Genomic DNA, 23,510 nt, shown 5'->3' on the forward strand with positions numbered 1-23,510 from the left:
TAACTTCATTGGCCTTGTCATTATTTTAGAGTTGAATGACCCACATACGAAAGCAATTATTACCCCCTCGTAATCTTCCAAGTTGACATTTAATGTAAATAGAAATATTAATTTTAGACAGTTTAAGAAAAGTATAAAATACAAAAAAATAAAACTATTATATCTAGTTACCCTATCAACTAATATTAGTTCTGTTTTGTTATTAAATATTGGTGTTAGCGATGATAGAAATCGCGAATTAAGTCAAATTGCATGAATTATGGCAACGACTAATAAGTCACTCGTGATGTAAGTGCCATAATTACTGACCGTATATATAGTAGAACGTTCCCCGAAATCAGTTTGTCGGTAGCCCACCTTCCTCTCCTCCTGACGAATCCTCCTGACGACGGCAACACTTTCATGATGGCGACGTTCCTCTGGGTCCCTGCTCTTTTCACCCTCTTCTTACGAGACGCCCTTGGCCAGAGTAAGTCTTTGGGAGAGTTGTATACCGTAATTTGAGGTAATGTTTGGGCAATATTTTGTCAATTCAATTAAGTAAGGAACACGTCGAGGTCAAGTAGATCAAATCGGGGCTTTGCTGAACTAAGCAGTAAATTCTGTACTTGGTAGTTGGTCAAACGGTGTTGAACTTATTTTAATGTTGTTAGTTTTTTTTAAATACGTTATATTAATTGTTCATTAGCTATCTTTTAGTTTACCTATTTCGTTATTTCATTTCCTCACTAGGTTATTTTTCCCTGTTATAGCCTTTAGGCTTATAGCATCCTGCTTTTCCAACGAGGGATATAATAATAATAATAATAATAATAATAATAATAATAATAATAATAATAATAATTGTAAGGAGATGGGAGAATAGTTTTATGAAATAGCTTACTTCCGTAGTTTAACGGATGATTTTTGTAAAGTACTTTTTACATCAGTCAAAAACTTCTGATTAGCTACCTACATTGAATATCTAAGTGGCATAAATCATTAAGTCATTCAATTTCTTGTGTGCATTTCCGTGCAAGTAATTGGCCTGCCAATTTAGAGTATAGGTACCTGAAAATCTGGCTTTGAAAGGGACTTTCTTGAATGAGAATTTGTTTCATATGTAGTTCGTTAAATACTAACCTGATATGAATGAAATAGGGGGAAATTCGATAAAAGTAAGCGTGTGCTCATATATATATATATATATATATATATATATATATATATATATATATATATATATATATATGTATATATATAAATATATATATATATATGTATATATATATTATATATATATATATATATATATATATATATATATATATATATATATATATAGAGAGAGAGAGAGAGAGAGAGAGAGAGAGAGAGAGAGAGAGAGAGAGAGAGAGAGAGAGAGAGAGAGAGAGAGAGAGATGAGTGTGTGCCGTCGTTCCGTTCAATAAATATACTTGAATAAAATTAATATCATCAGTTTTATATACAGACGTTAGACAACAAAAATGGTCTTGATAAACTAAAATTTACTAGTCCATTTTTGTTAGCATTTTTTCAGTTGACCTTTGTTACTAAATTTGCAATGATCTTTTATATACATAATGCACAGTGTAAGGAAGTTTTAAGAAGTGTTTTGTATCTCCAATATATCTCTAAAGGTATTCTGTGGTGAAGTTATCTTACGAAAAACAAACAACGAACAGACCGAAACACACACACACACACGCACACAAAACATGAGAACCGTAACGATCACGTAGAACAAATAAACGGAAGAATCAAATTAGAAGGTTTTTTTTTTTTTTTTTTTTTTTTTTCAACGTCTTGGGAACACTGTTATTGAAGCGAATATTTTACATTCCTTAGTGTTCAGTTTTCACCTTCAACCAAACGATCTTTGGCTGCTTTTAAATAAATGTGAAATGTTTTATTAGCAGTAGTTAACCTTTAAAGGGTTCAAGTTAATATTAGAATAGTTTGCTCACGTCTGCATTATGCTGTGTTGGGTTCATGATTATCTGCCTGTTGCTTGTTTTTTGTCCATAACAAAATGTTCGTTGCTTACTCCCAGTTTCAAGTGTATAGCATTCTTCATATTGTTTGTTTCATGTAACACATTCTATAGTTACATATGTATTCTCTGCTGACATTAACCAGAAATTCTTAACTACTTTCAATTCGTCCGGAATTTCTTATTGCGTGAGAAAAGGAGCATACGTGAATCTGTTTCAAGACATAACCAGTTTTTCACGCGAAGACTATGTTAAACATAATTAGTTATTCAATTAGAAAGAAAACCAGTCTTTTTAAGCAGAGGTAGAATCTTCAGTTTATTAAAAACATTTTTCAACTTAGCTTTTTTTCCAATTGAATTATGTCCATTGCTTACTCAAATTGTACTAGGTGACTTCATAGGTGGTATCTAGAACTCAGGTCTATAGAACCTGCTCAGGACAAGTTCTTCACATGCCTAAGGCGATTCAGACGTCGATAGGTGATTTCACCAATCGCTTGATTTTTATCACGTAATCTCCTCACCTGCCTTTTTGCCAATCCCCCAACAAGCTGATTGAACAAGATACATCCCTTTTCGCACCGATGGAGCAAGATAAAAAATGTTCTTATCGCTTCGCAAGATCTTTGGCAGTTTTTACTTAAGATGCAACTCCGGTTTTAAAAATAACACAGACGTAAACATCATGAGGCTATTTAATTGTATGCTTCTAAATCTCGTGTTAATAGCTCCAAGGTGGAAGAATTGATCCTTAGGGATATGTGACTTACGCAAGAAAAAAATAAAGAGAGTTCAAATTGGTGCTGATTGGTTGGAATTCGATGAGCATTTCAAAATCGCAAGTGCTTTTGGAATCTCTCTCTCTCTCTCTCTCTCTCTCTCTCTCTCTCTCTCTCTCTCTCTCACACACACACACACACACACACACACACACACACACACACACACACACACACGTAAGATATCACTCACGAGGTGCAAAGTGGTCTTTTCCCTTTAGGAAAGTAATTTAAAGTACATAAGTCAGTCAATAAAAAAGGAAAATGGGTTTCACCGCAAAATATGTTTATGGTGCCTCTCCAATGACCTGTGGAGTCTTCTCTGCTGACCTCAATATAAAAAAGACTCTTGAATGACTGTACTGGATAAGCAATGTGAGCGTATTGTTTTCCATTTTTTATTTTTTAAATTGTAGTATGTACATTATTGTATCAGTGATTCATAAAGATTATCTCATAAACAGACCAGGTTTTGATTATAAATATTTTCTCACAAATTTACCACAGACATTTTTATCTATACATCTGTAGTTGACCACCACTGAATGTAGGATACTGTAGGCACCTGAGTTACTGTGAATATATGTGTGACCTGAACGCGCGAATGGTTATGTCATTCCACAAATACATTCAGGAGATTCTGTGGGATTATAAGAAGTTTTATATTACCCCAGTAGTACTCGGTTTACAGTAGCTTACACCCGTCTTCATTTCGTTAAAAGATTTCTATATTTGTGAATTTTCATAAACGGTACTTTCTGTGGGATTGAAAACTTCCAATGTTCATAGTTTAATGCAACGATGCTAAGCAGCATAGCGTAATATTCTCTTTTTCTTCATTCAAATTTTTTTTTTTTTTTTTTTTTTTTTTTTTAAGAAAATGCAGATACCATGGTCAAAGGGTGGATGGAATTTACTGCCTTATTATAGTAACTTTCTTAAGTTGTAGTGGTCTTGTGTATATATCTCTTTAGGTGTAGTGGTCTTGTGTTTGTGTATATATACAGTATATATATATATATATACATATATATATATGTGTGTGTGTGTGTATATATATATTTATGTATATATATATATATTTATGTATATATATATATATATATATATGTGTGTGTGTGTGTGTGTGTGTGTGTGTGTGCGTGCGTGTGTGTTTAAGTATAGGTAGATGTGTGGATGCGTTTGTTAAAGTATTAACTAAATCTATAAAAAAATAAGCAATTCACAGGAGACAAAAAAAATATGTATATAACCATTATCCCCAAGACAATAGCCCAGTTTATTAAGTTACCTCGGGGGAAAGAGGAAGAGAAGTTCCACTTCAGAAACGTTAAAGTTCCTTGGATACTGCGGTGGAATTTATTACATCTTTATTAGTTTGGGAGAGGTCATTAGATTAGCATGGATTCTCAGGACCACGACGCTGCGGGGATCAACTGTAGCCATTAATGTTGCAACATATCGCGTCTCCTCCCCCCCCCCCCCTCTCCTTCCCCCTTCCCCTCCCCTTCCTCCTCCCCCACCGAAGAGGAGTGTTCAGGGTGAGTAACCTTCACACCTCCACAATACACACGTCTTTGAAGGGGAGAGGTCATGTCTATAAATGCTGTTGCAGCATTTCCCAACAATAGAGGAACGATCAAGATATCTTCAAATGAGAGAATGGAAAAAATTCGGTGCAGTTTCCGAGGACGTCTTGGTACTGCAAGAATGGCGGGAAACACGTCGGGAATGCGGGAAGCTGTTCATTTGCATTCTCGTGCTCTTGAAAAGTCGGGAAAACCAGCTGATGCTGTACTTATTGCCCATCATTAACGTGTTAAGATTTAAAATTATAGATTTAGAAAAGGTAAGCACTCCAAAAAGCATAGTTTCTATTAAACTTTCTAGCTTTCGACAGTTAACTGGCGATAATTATTCCATTGTCGTCATGCTAGCGAGGTCACGATTGACTGATAAGACATTACTCCGGATTTTTTTCCCATCCCATTAAAGGGAATAAAAATCCTCTTGCTTGACCTAAAACTCGCGAAGAATCGTTCTCGTATATTTCATTTACTAATTATCTGATTGATAAAAAGTGAACCAAAGTTATTACAATAGTATTCGCAATACTGTACTTATAAATTGCCAATGAATTACTTGTCTTTTCAGTATAAGATTGTGTGTTTTAAACCAACCCTATAATAAAGTAGAGCATTTCCGTTATGATTTTTAGGCTAAAGCTTTTTATAGCTAAGTACACCACAATGTTTATACACACAAACACATACAAACACACACTCCTTCCCTGAAATTAATGATAGGATTATACTGAGGCTTAAACAGAAGTTATTCTAGCCGGTGGAATTATAGCGATGAAAAAAAAAGTCTGGCTCCGACCAAGAAGGCAGTGATCCTGTTTACTTAGTATGCAAGAGAATGTCAGATGAGAAGGTTTACAAAAGTTCTTGTTTCATTTGCTTAGGTTTACATAGCGTACCTGAGACCTTTTTAGTTGTTTTGTAGAAACTTGGAAACAATTCCATAGCATTGAGGGATGAAGAGTTTAAGTGATTCATTGTATTTTTGGAGTTGAGGATATAACATTTCTCAGTATCTGGTGTTGTTCTGTAATATGAGAGAGAGAGAGAGAGAGAGAGAGAGAGAGAGAGAGAGAGAGAGAGAGAGAGAGAGAGAGAGAGAGAGATCAAGTTGTGACTTTCAAACTAAGAAAAGGATCTAAGTTCATATTCAAATGTACCAATGTAGTTATACAACGTACTTGGCACAGAGGTGAAATGATAAAATCCACAAGATTATTTAAGCTCATCTAAATAAAAAGAAACATTCCAAAAGATTTAAGTAATTTGTGAAATTTCAGGAAAAGAAATATTGAACTGTCTCACAACTTTAAATCTGAGTTTTCTATGAAACATTTGCCAAAAGGTGTACGGCTTTTTTCTAAAATAAGAAAAAAAAAAGTCAGCAAAACCCTGGTAGCTTATGACTTGAAAAAGTTAAGTTTGTAATCTGTCTTCGATTTTATTTGATTTAATATTCATGTAATCGAAGATGGTGTTAGATTTATGGGGGGGACTCCAGTATTTATAAGCTAAGTAATCTGAACAATTTGGCTGTTAGTGTCACCAGAACTTGTGATTTATTTAGCCCTCGTAAATCCGCAGAGATTAGGAAATCATTAACAACACGGAAATCTCAACTTGTGCTGTAATTGTCGTATTAACATAATTATGTCAGTGAATACGTTGGGATTAGATGGTCTTCGAATGATTAATATGGCGTCATTATTTATGTTCTCTAAATAGTGAACCGTTCCTTTTCTGACGTTTCATGTTAAACATACACGCACATTATATATATATATATATATTTGTATATATATATGTATGTATATATATATATATATATATATATATATATATATATATATATATATATATAGAGAGAGAGAGAGAGAGAGAGAGAGAGAGAGAGAGAGAGAGAGAGAGAGAGAGAGAGAGAGAGAGAGAGATTATATATATATATATATATATATATATATATATATATATATATATATATATGTGTGTGTGTGTGTGTGTGTGTGTATGTGTGTATGTGTGTATATAATTTTTGTGTCATCCAACACTTATTTTCCTGTGTAAACGAGCATCAGGATGACAGGTACTGTTCTCATAAGCTATCGGTGGACACAGCTACACGAATCTATTCTCTCATGCACCCCCTAGTCCTCACCCAAAATCTCTGTTTAGACAACATTAGAAAATTTTTATCTCTTACTAGCAAAACAATATGCCGACCGCCTCACTATTCGATAGAAATACACCTCAAGCATACATTGTTATTGCATGGGATCGAAATTTTAATGAGAAAACTAACGTCGATATAGCCTCTGATAATTTATTTAAATATTCGTGATCTTAACTTACTTTTTATATTTATCATGAGTATAAGATTTTCAAAAAAAAAAAAAAAAAAAAAAAAAAAAAAAAAAAAAAAAAAAAAAAAAAAAAAAAAAAAAAAACAATGCACTACTACTACTGCTAAAGGCAAGATCTATTTAAACTCAAATTACAAATTGTTATTAAGTTCAACATCATAATATGACAAATATATGATAAGCATCAATTTAAACAGTTATCACAAACCGTTAATACGAAGCATCAAGAAGATACGATTACCTAATTCGTCCGACATTTTCATTCTTACAGATAGAATACTACTTATGAAGAGGATTCTTGAAATGACCAAGTGCTTGCTCACCCAAGGCTTTGAGTGGACGCTTTGCTTGCACTTGCGCTTATGTGATTCGGTTGGGTCAGTCCAACGTAAATTCTTGATTGTTATGTGACATCTATCTCGTTTGCCTTTCTGAAACATTTGGCTGTTGGTGTATGCGTTTACTTATATTTGGTTGACGAATAGATTAAATTATCTTTCATTTATAAGAGAGAGAGAGAGAGAGAGAGAGAGAGAGAGAGAGAGAGAGAGAGAGAGAGAGAGTATATATGATACGAAATTATTGAAAATTAAGGAATTTAGTATTGCAATATTGTCTGAAATGAGTGAAACTTATTCTATTCCGTGAAAAGAAAGTCATACTGGAACAAAAAAGTAATATAATTTCTCTTTATTTTCATTATGTATTCAAGGTTGAGAAATCGTACTTCTTAAGAACTGGAATAAATAAAAATGCAGGAAGTTGTCAGATTTATGTATGTCCTTAATAGTTTAAGAATATTTTACTAAACACGTGCATTCATGATCTTGTACTTTAGGCCTGTTTCATTCATTTTGACTCATTTCTATTCTAACATTTCTCTTTCCACAAGATTTACCTAAACCAATTATTTTCTATCTTTCATTTCAAGTATTATCTTTGATATTTATGTGCCTCATGATAATAATCTATTCTCTATTTTCGCTTTGCAATAACCTATTAATGATAAGATACTTTATGCAGACCATCCACATTGTATCTCTTTATATTTAGACGTATATCTTTGTAATGAATATAACGTCTTAACATAAATTTGTTCCTCTATTTTATTTTCCGTATTCTTTTTTAGTTGACCCATCTCAATTGTTATTTGTCCCAGAATTGAATGTTTTTCGGAGCCTATAAATCTAAATTAGCAACACTTGTGTCAGGCGCAGTGAATTTACAGAGATGAATTGCAAAAAGGTAGTGTTGCCGAAGGGGGCATTCAGAGCACGTTTTATTTGTCTCTGTTTGGGGTTAGGTTTCACATTGGATTTTGAAGAAAAATAAAAGGTCAGGCGCCAAGGTTTAATAGTTTTAAATAGGCAATTTTGATAGTTGTTTTCATAACATATTCTCATCTAAATTATCGAAAAAAAAAAATTCATATTGAATGCTTCAACTTTATTTGTAGGAAAGTAAAATAAAGTATTTGTAGTGAAAGTTGCCCTTATGTATATTCTCCTGTAAGTCAATATGCAAATGAGTAGCCTAATTGATTGTTTACTAATGAAGGACATTCATTGTAAATATTTTCATAACTTCATTGCGGTTAAATTTGTCATGTTACTGTTTCAAAATCTGTAGAGTTTATTTCTCTAGTCATTAACAGATGTAAGAAATATGTAATTCAGGAACATTAATTTTCAATGAACTTGTAGATTGTTATATTATCCTGTTGATGATTGATATCCCAGGTTAGCTAAATTGTCTATCGAACAGCAAAGTTTGTTGTAAAAAGGTGCATTTATGATATCTACAGAACCACTTTCACCTTAATCGCATTTCTTCAATTATCAACTGATCAAAAATAATTTTGATAAAAATTTTTGTTTGACATTACGACATATAACAGAAATTGCATACTTGCTAAACAAACCCTCAAGTTAGTTGGTGCCTATAATATTTCCGAACCTAAGTTAATTTTCTTTCCTCCCGCAGATTGTGGTGGCGTAGTGGATACAACCCTTCATCCCTCCGGGCGTTTGGCATCTCCCGGGTATCCGGATCATTATCCGGAAGATGCATCTTGTACCTGGCGGATCAAGGTGAGTTTTTACTTATGAATTTGTTTAATCTGTATTTGAAAAGATAGTCTATTTTGTTTTCTAGCTCTAGCATATAACTAGAGGTCGGATAGTCCACCAAGATTCCTTTTATTAGTTTCTTAATATTATAAATACTCTTCATCTCTTCATGAGCTTTATATTGATTTTTTATTAGGTATGGTTAGAAAGAAGAGCTATTCTATTTATCGACCTCATTAGAAATTTTATCTTCGCCAACAAAGTTATAAATCAGATACGGGAGCTATCACGTCAAGAACTCTACGCGTATTTATCTCCAATATTGGTGCAAACATCTGTTGTTGCCAGATTTTTTTGGTTTAATATTTTGGATTTTTTAATGATGGAAACAGCAACTGTGATATCCAAGATTGTGGTTTTCTTCTTTGTCTAAATAAACCGAGAGAATGAAATAGAAATTTATGTTAGTAATACAACTGTTGGTTATTTGAAAACCGCACTCGTAAAATAAAGATCTTTAAAGATTTGGACACGTCGATAATAGTTACAAAAGATAAAATTAAGTTTTTGGAAGATCGGGAAATAAAAGTTATAATTTGAACACGTCAACAATGACAAAAATGGTTTCTATAATGCTGTATTTCAACTTCATATATTTACACTCCATATACACATAACTAACCATTATTTTAAACCTAATATCTCATTATATCTCCATTCTTAAACTTACAAAATCCCCCCCGAAACCATCTTAGAAAAAAGACTACCGGGAATCTTTATAACATCTTTTTCTCTCTCCCCCTTCCACCATCTTCCTCATCTCAGCCATCTCTTGATCTCCCGGCGTCAAAGGAGACTCTCCCCGGAGTCGTCTTTTTTTTATCATTATGAGAATACAGAATAAAAGTTGTCTTGCATCTTTTATGCGGATTTTCGCTCGGGCTTTTGAAAGACTGGAAAGAGCGTTTGATCTTCTTCTTTTCTTTGTTTTTATATATCGGTTTTTTTTTTTCCTCTCTGTGTTTCAGGTTTTCATAACTGTTTTCCTGTCTGTGTTTGTTCCACTTGGAGAATGTCTACTATTGATATTTATATTGGTATTTTACCGCAATTCCTTTATTTCGCGTTCCTCTTTTATTCTGTTTATTTTCCCTTTTATTCTTTTTTGCATATATGCATTTTATTCTTTTTACTAATATATTTTAAAGTTGCATTTTCCTCTCTACTTTTTATTTTTCATATTTTTTCAATACAGCATGTATAAAAAAATCTTACAGCTCTTTTTATGTATAGAAATACTTCTGTTCATATCTTCTTAGATAAATTGATATTCTGTGCTTCCAAATTTATTAAAAAACGATTTGGAATGTCGAAATTCTACGTCAGAAAATTATCATAGCTGGTAATATGTTTACTGTCCAGGTTTAAGTAAAATTCATGATTTGTTTTTATGCACATGACGTTTAAATTTTGATCCGATATTTAAACGATTAATAGGCCAGCTATTTTGTTTTGCATTGGAGTTATTCCTATTAAGGGAAACGGTTACTTGGAATTGAATTTGAATAAGGATATGGAGAACTACTCAGAAATTGTATGAGCATTGTAAGGAAACTATAAAGTGGAATTAGGTCGCCTCTCTCATAGAATGCATACCTTTGTTTTTGTCTATTTATCTTTGCATATTTATATTACTGCTATTGTGGGTTTTGAGATAATTTTAAGGTAGTTCGTATTGACTTGATTCTATATATATATATATATATATATATATATATATATATATATATATATATATATATATATATATATATATATATATATATATTTGCATTCATAAGCAAACATATATTAGCAACTATTAAAAAACAATAGATAACATATGGAAGATAAGAGTGAAAAATGTGTTATAGCTTATTGCTGTGAATGGTTGCAAACCACCCCTTGAAGTGGGTACCAAGGGAAAAAAGAAAAGAAAGAAGAAGAAGATAAGAGAAAAGGCCCGTTATTTTCATAGAAACAGTAAGAACTATCTATGCATTTAATATTTTCCAGCATTTTTTTGTCTAGCCTTCTCTCGTAGTATCCTTACGCCGAAGGGCTTTCAAACCCTTGGCCATGGGAAATATCCCATGCATATATGGTATTTAAGGTGATTTACTTCGGTATCTTCATTTTAAAAATATACAATACCTTTGCGGCTGTATCTTTTCCCTTTGCTACTGTGGATTTTCCCTTTGCCACTGTGTCTTTTTCCTTTGCTGCTGTGTCTTTTCCCTTTACTACTGTGTCTTTTCCCTTTGCTACTGTGACTTTTCCTTTTGCTTCTGTGGCTTTTTCATTTACTACTGTATCTTTTCCCTTTGCTACTGTGACTTTTCCCTTTGCTTCTGTGACTTTTTCATTTACTACTGTATCTTTTCCCTTTGTTACTGTGTCTTTTCCTTTTGCTTCTGTGGCTTTTTCATTTACTACTGTGTCTTTTCCCTTTGCTACTGTGACTTTTCCTTTTGCTTCTGTGGCTTTTTCATTTACTACTGTATCTTTTCCCTTTGCTACTGTGACTTTTCCCTTTACTACCGTATCTTTTCCCTTTGCTACTGTATCTTTTCCATTTGCTTCTGTGTTTTTTTCCTTTGCTACTGTGTTTTTCCCTTTGCTACTGTATCTTTTTTGTTTGCCACTGCGTCTTTTCCCTTTGCTACTGTATCTTATCCCATTGCTACTGTATCTTTTCCCTTTGCTACTGTACCTTTTCCCTATGCTAATCTATGTTTTCCCTTTATTACTGTGTCTTATCCATTTACTATTGTATCTTTTCCTTTAAGGCACCCCACGGGGAGAAGGTAGCTCTAGAGTTCTTGGACTTCGACGTCACTGGATCTGACGAATGTTCTGGCGATTACGTCAGCATCCTGGCCAGCGAAAGAGCAGAGGAGCAGAGATTCTGCGGATCGCGTAAACCCAAAATTATCACTTCCGAGGGAGATACCCTTGTTTTGACTTTCGCGTCGAATGCCCAGGGATCTTGCAGGGGGTTCAACGCTACGTACCACGTTCAAGAGGGTAGGATATCATTTCTATGTTTACCATTTACTTGTTTTTCGCCTTTTATTATTTTCACTCGTACTGTTCCTGTCATTTCTTAATAGCTTAGTTTTTAATATTTTGTTATATCAGTTTGAAAAGATATATATAAACAGCCTATATATATATATATATATATATATATATATATATATATATATATATATATATATATATATGTATATATATATATATATATATATATATATATATATATATATATTGTTTCGAATATGCTTGTCGCTGGAATCTTGACATAAAGCACATCCATAAGATTTATCAGTAATAATAGTTCTTGAATCAAAATATCGTTATCACGTATATCCTGGGATTCATTTTCGAACAATTACTCATCAGTGATATTTTTACTTTTGTCTATTATTTTAGGTTCAGATAATCTATTTAGATTTAGCACCTCAAACGAGTGTTGTGCAATAAATTCAAACCATGAAGTTAAAATACAGTTGTTGTTTCTGATATCTTTATAATTCTGGTTCCTTCTGCTTGAACATTTTCACAATACTTGACGGCAATAATCTTTCACATCCGCAGAAACCTTAACTTGCGGCGCCAAGACCAACGCCCTCGAGTTTACGTTCAACTCCCCATCTTATCCGGAGACCGTAGGCAACGACTCCCTGGAGTGCTCGGTCACCATCGACCATGGATGCGACGTCCCCATTTGTCAGCTCAGGTAGTTTGAGTAGCCAACTTTATGATATCCTTTGCCAAAATAAACCTTTAGGGAAGGCTGTTGATTAAATAGGAAAATGACACCATATAAAGAATCTTCCATTGCCAAGATAAACCTTTAGCGAAGGCTGTTGATTAAATATGAAAATGACACCATATAAAGAATCTTCCATTGCCAAGATAAACCTTTAGCGAAGGCTGTTGATTAGGTAGGAAAATGACACTATATAACGAATCTTCCATTGCCAAGATAAACCTTTAGCGAAGGCTGTTTATTAGGTAGGAAAATGACACCATATAAAGAATCTTCCATTGCCAAGATAAACCTTTAGCGAAGGCTGTTGATTAGGTAGGAAAATGACACCATATAAAGAATCTTCCATTGCCAAGATAAACCTTTAGCGAAGGCTGTTGATTAGGTAGGAAAATGACACTATATAACGAATCTTCCATTGCCAAGATAAACCTTTAGCGAAGGCTGTTTATTAGGTAGGAAAATGACACTATATAAAGAATCTTCCATTGCCAAGATAAACCTTTAGCGAAGGCTGTTGATTAAATATGAAAATGACACCATATAAAGAATCTTTCGAGTACTGTCTACTGATGTCCAATAATACATCAGATGTAGTTTAGTTTTTTTCTCTGAATGAAAGATAGAAACTGCAAGTGAACCCAACTTTTGTTACTGTCATAACTTGTAGAGAATAACGATGCCAGACCTACTTATGAGTTTTAAACCTTTGGCTTACCAACCGAAAAGGCGTAAAACCTAATTGAGTCTGATTCCTCTGCAGTGAAAGGTCGCTTTTGTGTTGTGATTGTGCAACGATTGGACGACCCTTGAATTTTGGAATTTCAGTATCCGGGGTGCCATTAATATATCTTAGCAAAATCGAAATGAGATCACTGTAGTTTAAAGTTTCTTGAAACAAGTGATCACCACTAGAGCCGGAAGTATGTTTATATTTATTCATAAATTCACCAATAACATACTTTTAGATCTTAGCCGTATGTCAGCATTTTGTTTTGAGGGTGAATATCTCAATTGGTTTAGAAGTCTCTTAAACTGGAAAATAATCCCACCACACACTCAATGAAGAACGCTTATCTCTTTCTTTCAAACGGTATGAGTTAAGAACTATGTTCACAAGAATTTAGAAAGTTTGGGGGCTGGTAATTTACAGAAATCATTAATGTTTAAGTCAAGATAGAGCAGTATCTTTGTCCCCAACCAAGATTATTTTGTCCGCCTAATGTCATTTAACATATGTTTTTCTTTCAGACTTGATTTCGAAGACTTTCAGCTCCAGCCACCATACTGGGGTAACTGCAAATACGATCGTTTCTATGCAGAAAGCGTCACTCCTCTGCCGACCCTCTGCGGTGTCAACAATGGATCACACAGTTAGTGTTACCAAACGTTTTCTTTTCGATCTTAGATTGTTTTAGTTCTTTATGGATTATATTATTTACAGCTTGCATTTTCTGTATTTAAGCATTCTTTAACAAGAATTTTTATAAATTGTTTAGGTTTGTGTAATTTTTGGTATGGGTTTGTGTAATTTCGTTATTCATTAAACACATTATAGGCAAAACTTTTGCAGTCTACGGAGATCCACATCCAGTGCCTAACTATGTCTTACTTGGTTATGCAGATATCTCTTTAACTCAAAATTAAGGACATGATATAGAAAACATATAATTGTTATCTGATTTGGTGTATTAACAATTTTTCATTTTGTAATGAATCCGAACTTAAAAATAGCCCTGAGGGTCATTGTGCTTTACTTGTAGCTGAAGCGGACACAACTCTTTAGTTTGGCAATATTCTTAATGTTTTGAAGCCTTTTCTGGATCTACACTCATATGCAGCACAAAAGCAAGAACGCTCAGCATTTGTACTCATGCACAAACTGTACGACCACCTTTTTTTTAGTCATTACCGCAGAGTATTGTGAAAATAAGCTTACAATATATTTTGTATTACAAATAATCTTTTATTGCAATAAAATGTCCAAATTTGACACTCGGTCTTTAATAAATATGCGCAAAACGCATGGAATCGTTATATTATCAACACCGTGCTTGACAACATTGTTGAAACGTTTTATTTAATGAAATTCTTTATATTCTAGTATTAATGATTACCAGACTGGCATCCAATAAGATAGATATTTGTTCTTTTACGTGAGATATGCAAATGTCATCCTACCCATATATTGATACGAACTCAAATGTTCTTTACCCCACCTCTCTCTCTCTCTCTCTCTCTCTCTCTCTCTCTCTCTCTCTCTCTCTCTCTCTCTCTCTCTCTCTCTCTCTCTCTCTCTCTCTCCATTTAGACCATATTATGTAACTCGCTTCTTAATTTTCCCATACAGTGTATGTAAATGTTCAAGGCCGAAGTAAGACTGACCTGACATTCCTTTTGAGTGACCTGGAATATTACCTTTACCATTGCTACGACATCTATGGAACAAACGTCCTGCCCAATACTGGTCCGGCTGACGTGGATCCTCACGCCCGAAGGGCACGAAGGGCGTTGGATGAGGATTTCGGTGTCCCATCTTACGAGGAGGTGATGGCTTACCCCGAGGGATCTTTCGTTAGGCAGGTGAGCATAAGGAATATGTTTGAAACAACAATAACAAATAAACTACAAAAGTACTTGCTTTACCAGAACCAGGATTCGATTTCTATGGACCTAAGCTGTGAATTATGCACATAATAGTTTCTTGACATTTGTGGATAAAGAAATGGGGTCAGCAACCTCATCTCCAAAGACTGTGTCAACCGGAAGAGTTAGACTTAAAACCACTCCCTTTGAACGAAAATAAAAGTACATTGCGTTGGTAGACAAAGAAACAAATGTATGATGTTATTGAACAAACAAATATATGAAAATAAACCCTACTTATCCTTGCACTGGTTTGGGACTTTAAAAATGCAAAAGGCACTTCTGGATAGGCCTGTCCTTTGATTATTTATTTTATACTACTGGCTTCACGACGTTCCAGTCATCAACGGTGAATAACCTCTACCGTATAGATTCCATTTTCCTTTGTTTCATTGATAATTTATTTAAATGATTCAATAATGGTAAGCGTTCATCTTTGCTTACGTCAGAAATTTTGCTGATGCTAAATTGTTTCATCCGTTCAGATTGTAACAGGAACGACCCCACCAAATACTGTAGGACCAACTGACACTACTTCCGCCGTCGATATCATAGACACAACCACAAACGGTGATGTCACTGTTGCTCTCTATAACTACAAGTAAGCTTAGTGTTTATGGATTACTGTGTCTAAGCATTGCATTGTGACGTTAACCTTACTTCTATTAACTTTGTTTCAGAGGATCTGTTATTTATTGTTCATTATCTTACTAGTAAGTCAGGTGAGTTGCTTTCTTCTTGGATTAATCCGTTACCCCTCACTTCTTTTTTTTTTTTTTTCTATTGATCAAAAAGAAGGAAGGATTGTTTTTCTGGAGCTAATTTCAGGAAAGGCTATTTATTTATTAAGTTGCCCAAAACATTGCCATGTGTATATATATATATATATATATATATATATATATATATATATATATATATATATATATATATATATATATATACACTGCAGAACAAAAGCCCCAGACATGTCCTTCCATTCGTGTCTATTTAAGGTCTTTCTATGCCAGTCCACATCCGCATACTTTCTTTGTTCATCAATCCCTTGTCTTTTCTTCTTTCCCCTGCTTCTTTTGCAATCTCTATGGACCCATTCTGTTATTCTTAATGTGTATCTATTAGCTGGCATTCATATTATATGCCCTGCCCATGTCTATTTCTTTTTCCTCTACTTTAATTTGCCATCATATCCATGTTGCTCTTTTTGTTTTTTTTTTTTGTCTCTTTGTTTTATTCCCTGGATTATTCTTTCTATAGGTCTTTGTGTTGTAACTAGCTTATGTTTTAGAACTTGAGTAAGGCTCCACGTCTCTGATACGTAAGTTGATACTGGTAGGGCCATCTGATTAAATACTTTTCAATTTAGAGAAAGTGGCATTTCATAATTCCATTTTGTTTACCAAAAGGTCTCTATCCCATGCTGGTTTCGTGTCTTAAGTACGTAAATTCATTAACAATCTCTGGAGGTTTGTCGACAACTCTTATTTATTGTCTCTCTGCATTTTCATTGAACATTATCTAAGTTTTACTCTTATTCATTTTAAGTCCTACATTTATGCTTTCTCTTTTCAAATCTTCTATCATCTTTTGTAATTCCTGCCATGATTCACTAAACACAATTATGTCCACTGCAAATCGTAAGTTATCAAGGTATTCCCCATTAATATTAATTCCTACATTTTCCCAATTTAAATTTGAAAATTTCTTGGCACGCTATAAATAATTTAGGAGAGATGGGGTTTCCCTGTCTAACTTTTTCTCAATCGGAATTTTCTCACTATCTTTATATAGTTTCAGGATAGCTGTGCTTTTTGTATACATATCTTTAAGTGTTCTAGAACAAGGTTCATCTACTCCTTGTCTTTGAAGGGCTTTCATTACTGCTGAGGTTTTGACAGAAATAAAAACTTTCTCATAGTCTATAAATGTCATGCATAGGGGTTTGTCATATTCTGTAGATTTTTCCATTAGCTGGTTGATTACATGGATATTGTCAGTTGTTGAATATCCACATCTAAAACCTTCGCGCTCTATTAATTGATTAAAGTCTAGCTGTCTTTCTGTATGGCCTAATATGATCTTTGTAAACATTTTATATATTTGGGAGAGTAAACTTAATTGGGCGGTCATTTTTCAGGTCCTTTGTTTCTCCCTTTTTGTTAATTGGCATAATGATAAAGTTTTTCCAAGCTGTAGGTACAGAGCATTCTCGCAGACATTTTATGTAAAGTTCAGCGAGTTTTACTGCTATAATTTTTCAGGTCTTTTGTGTCTCCCTTTTTGTGAATAAGTATAATAATAAAGTTTTTCCGGGCTGTAGGTAATGAGAATTCGTTCAGACATTTGGTTTAAAGTTCAGCAAGTTTTACTAATAGGAAATCTCCCATCGATAATTAAATCAATTCTTACGCCATCTCATCCTCCTGCTTTTCCTCTTTTCATGCATTCTAATGCTTTCTTTACTTCTCCTACTGTTACTTTTGGTACCGACTCAGGTATTTAATTCTTTCTATTGGCAAAATAATTTCTTATATCACTTTTGTATACCAATTTATAGACATCCTCTGCAATTTTTATCACTCCATTTCTTTTGTTTGTATTTCCTTTTTCATTCTTTAAAGCAAACATCTGTTGGCGCCCTGTTCCAAGTCTTCTTTTTATCAATTTAATGTTTCTTCCGTTATTTAGTGTTTCCTCATTTTTGGTGTGATTGTGTTTACGAATGTCATGGTTTTTTTTTTTTATTATTGTTTTGCATAGTTCTGCTAATTCTATTTCATCTCGCTTGGATTGTGTGTGTGTGTGTATATATATATATATATATATATATATATATATATATATATATATATATATATATATATATATATATATGTATATATATATATATATATATATATATATATATATATATATATATATATGTGTGTGTGTGTGTGTGTGTGTGTGTGTGTGTGTGTGTGTGTGTGTGTGTGTGTACAGTCTTTTGCTCTTTCTCTGAACAAATAAAGTAAGCTTTGTATAGTAAATATTGGAACAAGGAACTGGTTATTATTCTTATAGTGTTTATTTAACATTGCAAGCTGGTTGAATCGTCTTTAGGTAAACAATTTCAGTTTGGTATTCATGCTAAGGTCTGGTATTTATCCTCCATAACGATTCTAAAAAGTACTTTGTTATTAACTTAACATTCCTTTCAATAGCGTATATTTGATTAATTTATTACAGAAAATAAGTAGTTAGTTGTGTACGGTGAAACCAGATTTAACACTGTAACTCTTTAGTATTATCCACGATAAATTAATCAAAGGAAAGGGCGATATTCCTGAATATCCTTTTACTTAGGCCCTAGGTTGCCTTGACTCATTTATTCAACGATTATTAAGAATTTAATGCAAATCCACATAATCTTTAATATCAAAAAGTTTTGTTATGAATTATTTTCACAATTGAATGATAGTAAGGAAATAGTATCACACATTAGAAGTCATTGAAATGTGATAAATTTACAAAATGTATTGAAATGTGATAAATTTACAAAATGTATTGAAATGTGATAAATTTACAAAATGTATTGAAATGTGATAAATTTACAAAATGTATTGAAATGTGATAAATTTACAAAATGTATTGAAATTTGATAAATTTACCAAATGCTGTTTTGTTTGGCAAGGGCCAACAAATACATTCTTTAGTCTTAGTACAAAATCTCTATTGGAAGTTACACGTTATCCTTCCAGCTGGCTTTACTAAAAGAAATTTTAGTTTTATGTTCATGACCAGTACTGTATTTAACCCACTTCTTTATTAATGTAATTATCCCTAAGTATCACTTTTATACAACGTATCATTAACGAAAGCAAATAAGAATTTTGACTAAATTAAAAGTAAGCAGAGGAATAAAAACTTATTCATTTCAGAGATGCTGACATTGTCACTTTCGATACGCGTCGAGCGTGGAAGGTACAAGTCACTCAGATACCTTGTGACTGCCCCAATACCCGAGTACCCAAAGGTAAGAAGTCAAGCAACGACCTGTGAGGGTTTAAAGTATATTTCATTGTATTGTAATGTAAATTTTTTTTTTTTTTTTTTTTTTTTTTTTTTTTTTTTTTTTTTGACTAACCACTTTTTTAGTGGATAAACAATGAATTGTTTACGCGTTTTTATGCATGTGGATATGTACTGTAGTCCATTAGATTATTTTTAATCCCCAGGATTAGGAAGGCTAATCTTTGAAATAAGTTAGAAAAAAAGATAATGTTTATACTATCTAGTTCATACATGTATAACATATTATTTAGGAATTTCATGGTACCCTTCTTTATCAAATAACTTTGAGCCAAGCATCAGCTTTGAAGGAGAATAGCAGTCAAATAATTAGGAGATTCCACAGATACGGACTTATAATGAAAATCATCAGTAATTGGTTGTCATATTTATCGTTTTCCCGATATTGAATAGGGCGACTAAAGAAAAAGAAAACCATACCTGAATGGCAGTCCAATTAGTGAAACTATGAAGGATCATTCCTTAAGCTTTTCAGACCCGTTGGTTTAGTAGTTAACAGTGTACATGAAAACCAGAATATCTAAAGGTATAAAGAGATGGAATAAAACTAGAGTAGTTTTTCTATGAAAAAGAATCTCTTATGGTAAAAGAGAGCGCCGAAGATAAGTAAGACATGATCATCAAAACTAATGATTTTGAATCATTAAAGTTGCACCAGCAACAGTATAGATTGATAATGGAAGTATTTTTCGTTTCAAAAAGATTAATAACCTGAAAGACAGTGGTTGGACCATTCTCTTTGGAGCCTATTAAACCTATTAAAAAGTAACATATTAGCATTTTTAAGCTGAGCTTCGTTAACCCGCATTCCTTAAATCCTACAGTTTAGACTGTCTTTACGTAAAGCTCTGCTAATGTTTGAAATTGGACTGATACTACCCAAAATATTTTACTCTTTTATCTTGTCATCATTGTACTTTGCTTTTACAGTTTTGTACTAGAAAAAAGTAGTATATATATATATATGTGTGTGTGTGTGTGTGTGTGTGTGTGTGTGTGTATATATATATATATATATATATATATATATATATATATATATATATATATATATATATATATATATATATATATATAATACAATATGTGTGTTTATAGAAACCATGTCTATGAAAATAAAATTGCATATTGAAGAAATTTACAAAATCCACCCACTACTTAATTCATATGTTTGCTCTCTGTCTCTGTGTAGCTCCTGAGGGATGTCTCCAGTACTTCCAAGGGCTCACTGGCAACTTCAAGAGTTTCAACTTTGATGGCGTAGGATGTTATTCAGAGGACAGGTGGTGTGATTTCTCCACCATCAGGCATCCCTCTGATTGCGACATCCGAGTGGGCTACACAGGTAATTTCTTTCCTTTGATAATGAAATGCATTACGTTTAACCTTTTACCCCCAGGCTATTTGGAACTTTCCAACCCTTAACCCCCAGGGGGTTTTTTTTCAAGGACATTTTGCAGTATATATTTTTTAAATTGCTCTAACAGGCTTAATTTTCGTCATAGAGAGGTCAGGTTGGTCTCATTCTCTTGGAAAATGCCTGAAGTTTCTCAGTAAATTATCAGAAATATGCAAAAAAAAAAAATATAAATAGCAGTTTTTTGCAAGGACGTACTGGTACGTCTATGGGGGTAAAGGGGTGAGTTTTGTGATAGTAGTAAGAAGGAAGGAGAATAATCATCCTCATAAAAGTTATTTTTTGTAGTAATTTATATAAAAAAAATGTGGGTGACAGACTTGTTTTTGGCAACTCTGTAAGAGTGGTTTGTATTGAAAAAAAAAAAAACAAGAAATTTGCATTATTTTATTACAATGAGTATCAAGATTACTTTGTGAATTTAGAAATATTTTACAGCCAGTTCACTTACCATCCCTTTGCCTGACATACTTGTTATTTACATATGTGATAGAGAGTTAGAATGTAAAACATTTTATATTATGCTTACATTTTCATATTTTTATTCATTATGACAAACTTACATTAGTTATGCATTCCTTTCAGGTCATCTCAACGATATGGATTACAGTATCTGCATTGAACCAGAGTCCGGCTTCTGTGGTATTCAATATCAACAGGTTGGGACGAATGGATTTTCGCTTACCAATATTACTGGCTATAAGGATGATACTCTCCTACCTTTGGCAGAAGTAAGAATATTTTGTCTGTATCCTTTTATTTGTCTCACTCTTTCTGTTTCGATTTTTGCCCTAGTCTTTCCTCATAAAATGTATAATGCACCTTATGTATATATGTGTATGTATATATATATATATATATATATATATATATATATATATATATATATATAAATATATATATATATATATATATATATATATATATATATATATATATATATATATATATATATATATATATATATATATATATGTGTGTGTGTGTGTGTGTGCGTGTGTGTGCGTGTGTGCGCGCCTTTAATCCACTTTCCAGAAAAATGTGTTCCTCTCTTGCTTGAGAATTTTTTTTTTACAGAAAATATTGTCAAAGCTTTCCTTTGTTCATGTATTCTAGCACCTGCATTAAAGGTTAAGTGCATGATTATGTTTATGTTCTTAAGCTAAACCATTCAATTTAACAGTGATCCAAAAAACATTCCAGCTGTTAATGTTTTGGTGTTCATTTAGCTTGGCCAAGTAAAAAATTGCATTCCACCCGGCCATCCCAGAACCATGGATATGTATACAGGGAAGTAATCCATCCACTCAGTAAGATAAATTAACCCAGCCATACTCCCTTTTGATTATTTAAGATTATCAGTGACTCAATTTATTTACGGTATACGAGATAGAGAAAATCCCTCTCCAAGGTAGAACTGGTTTTCCTCACGTTTGACTAAATGTTCTAGAGCCAATAAACAAGCATATAGCGACAAACATTCTCTTGTGTTTACAGTAAACAGATACATTTTATTGCAGACATATTATAGCAGCTTTATAAACATGGATATTAATAAATGAGCATAGAAAACTCATTATATTTTTGTGAAATATTTATGCAATATGTAGAATGAATACCATGCTAACTAAGTACAGTAATTTCAAATTTGGTATATCCTGTGTCTTAATTACTGCAACACTTTTCACTGATGCAGTACAATGATATGGGCTGCATGTCAGACTACCTGTGGGTTCCCGGTGCTGAAAACGAATGGGGCCCTGAAACCTACGAGAGATTTTGTGGCACCAAATTTGGAAATGCTAGGAAATGGGGCACTGTATCAAGTAAGTCTTCAGAATTCTCAGTTTTTACCTTTTTTTTTTTTTTTTTTTTTTTTTTTTTTTTTTTTTTTTTTTTTTTTTTTTTTTTTACAGAGGGGAGCAGTGATAGGTGTATGAGTCTGATTTTCTTGTAATGCAGTAAGCCCTATAGTAAAAGTAAAAGCAAAATCAGTTGTAGCGGAATTCAAAGTTTGGAAGAAAGAAATTTTCAATGTTGAGGAAATTAGGATTGAGTCAGAAAAAAACACATTAAGAGTGTGAAATAACACAGTTAGCTATTGAAGTATTAATATCCGCAAAATTATTGCATGACGAAAAGGAATACAGAATACACTCCACTATAGGTGTTGTGGAAGCGAATATATAATATGACATATTTCACTCCCCAATCAAGAAAGGACCTGACTCAGAAGCACCATATTGTGACTACATAATTGAAGTATAGTGGTGTATGCACTAGCATCTTTGTTATCCAAATATATATATATATATATATATATATATATATATATATATATATATATATATATATATATATATATATATATATATATTTATGAATACATACTAACAATAAGCTGAAATAACTTAGAAATTCCAATACTAACATTAACATAAATCTCCTTCACAGGTTATTCAAAACCATTCACTGTTCGCATGGTCACAGACTCTGATGAACACAGCCTTTCACATGACTACATGAACAAGGGATTCCATATTTCATATTCCCAGATTCCTTGCAAACTCTCTGGATAAAAGGAATTGCTAAAAATTTGGAGCTTCGATTACAGGCTTCAATGTTTTAAAATATGTTGATTTGATGCAGAGGAAGGTTATAATTTGAATTTTTCATTTGATTTTATTAAAAAATGCAATAAACTGACACCATACTGGAAAGACATCAGACAATTGTTGGCTGTTTATATAGAATAAAGTAATATGGACGTAAAGC

The 23,510-nt window shown here is 32.9% G+C and overlaps 1 protein-coding gene across 1 annotated transcript; it reads left to right on the forward strand.

The window, feature by feature from the left end:
* The first annotated feature begins 355 nt into the window (after positions 1–355).
* LOC137630084 (uncharacterized) lies at positions 356–23,439 on the forward strand. Its single transcript, XM_068361566.1, has 12 exons — positions 356–469; positions 8,702–8,808; positions 11,616–11,853; positions 12,427–12,568; positions 13,853–13,974; positions 14,952–15,184; positions 15,733–15,848; positions 19,168–19,262; positions 20,511–20,663; positions 21,321–21,466; positions 22,432–22,561; positions 23,190–23,439. The coding sequence occupies exons 1-12, from the start codon at positions 403–405 to the stop codon at positions 23,312–23,314; spliced, it is 1,674 nt and encodes a 557-aa protein (XP_068217667.1). The 5' UTR covers positions 356–402; the 3' UTR covers positions 23,315–23,439.
* Positions 23,440–23,510: the final 71 nt, after the last annotated feature.

The sequence above is a fragment of the Palaemon carinicauda genome, chromosome 38 (genome assembly GCF_036898095.1).
Source record: "Palaemon carinicauda isolate YSFRI2023 chromosome 38, ASM3689809v2, whole genome shotgun sequence".
NCBI classification, from domain to species: Eukaryota; Metazoa; Arthropoda; class Malacostraca; order Decapoda; family Palaemonidae; genus Palaemon; species Palaemon carinicauda.

Coding starts and splice junctions, on each gene's coding strand:
- LOC137630084 (XM_068361566.1), top strand. CDS start 403: ATGATGGCGACGTTCCTCTGGGTCCCTGCTCTTTTCACCCTCTTCTTA. Junction 15,849..19,167: donor GTTGCTCTCTATAACTACAA/GTAAGCTTAGTG, acceptor TATTCATTTCAG/AGATGCTGACATTGTCACTT. Junction 21,467..22,431: donor CTCTCCTACCTTTGGCAGAA/GTAAGAATATTT, acceptor TCACTGATGCAG/TACAATGATATGGGCTGCAT.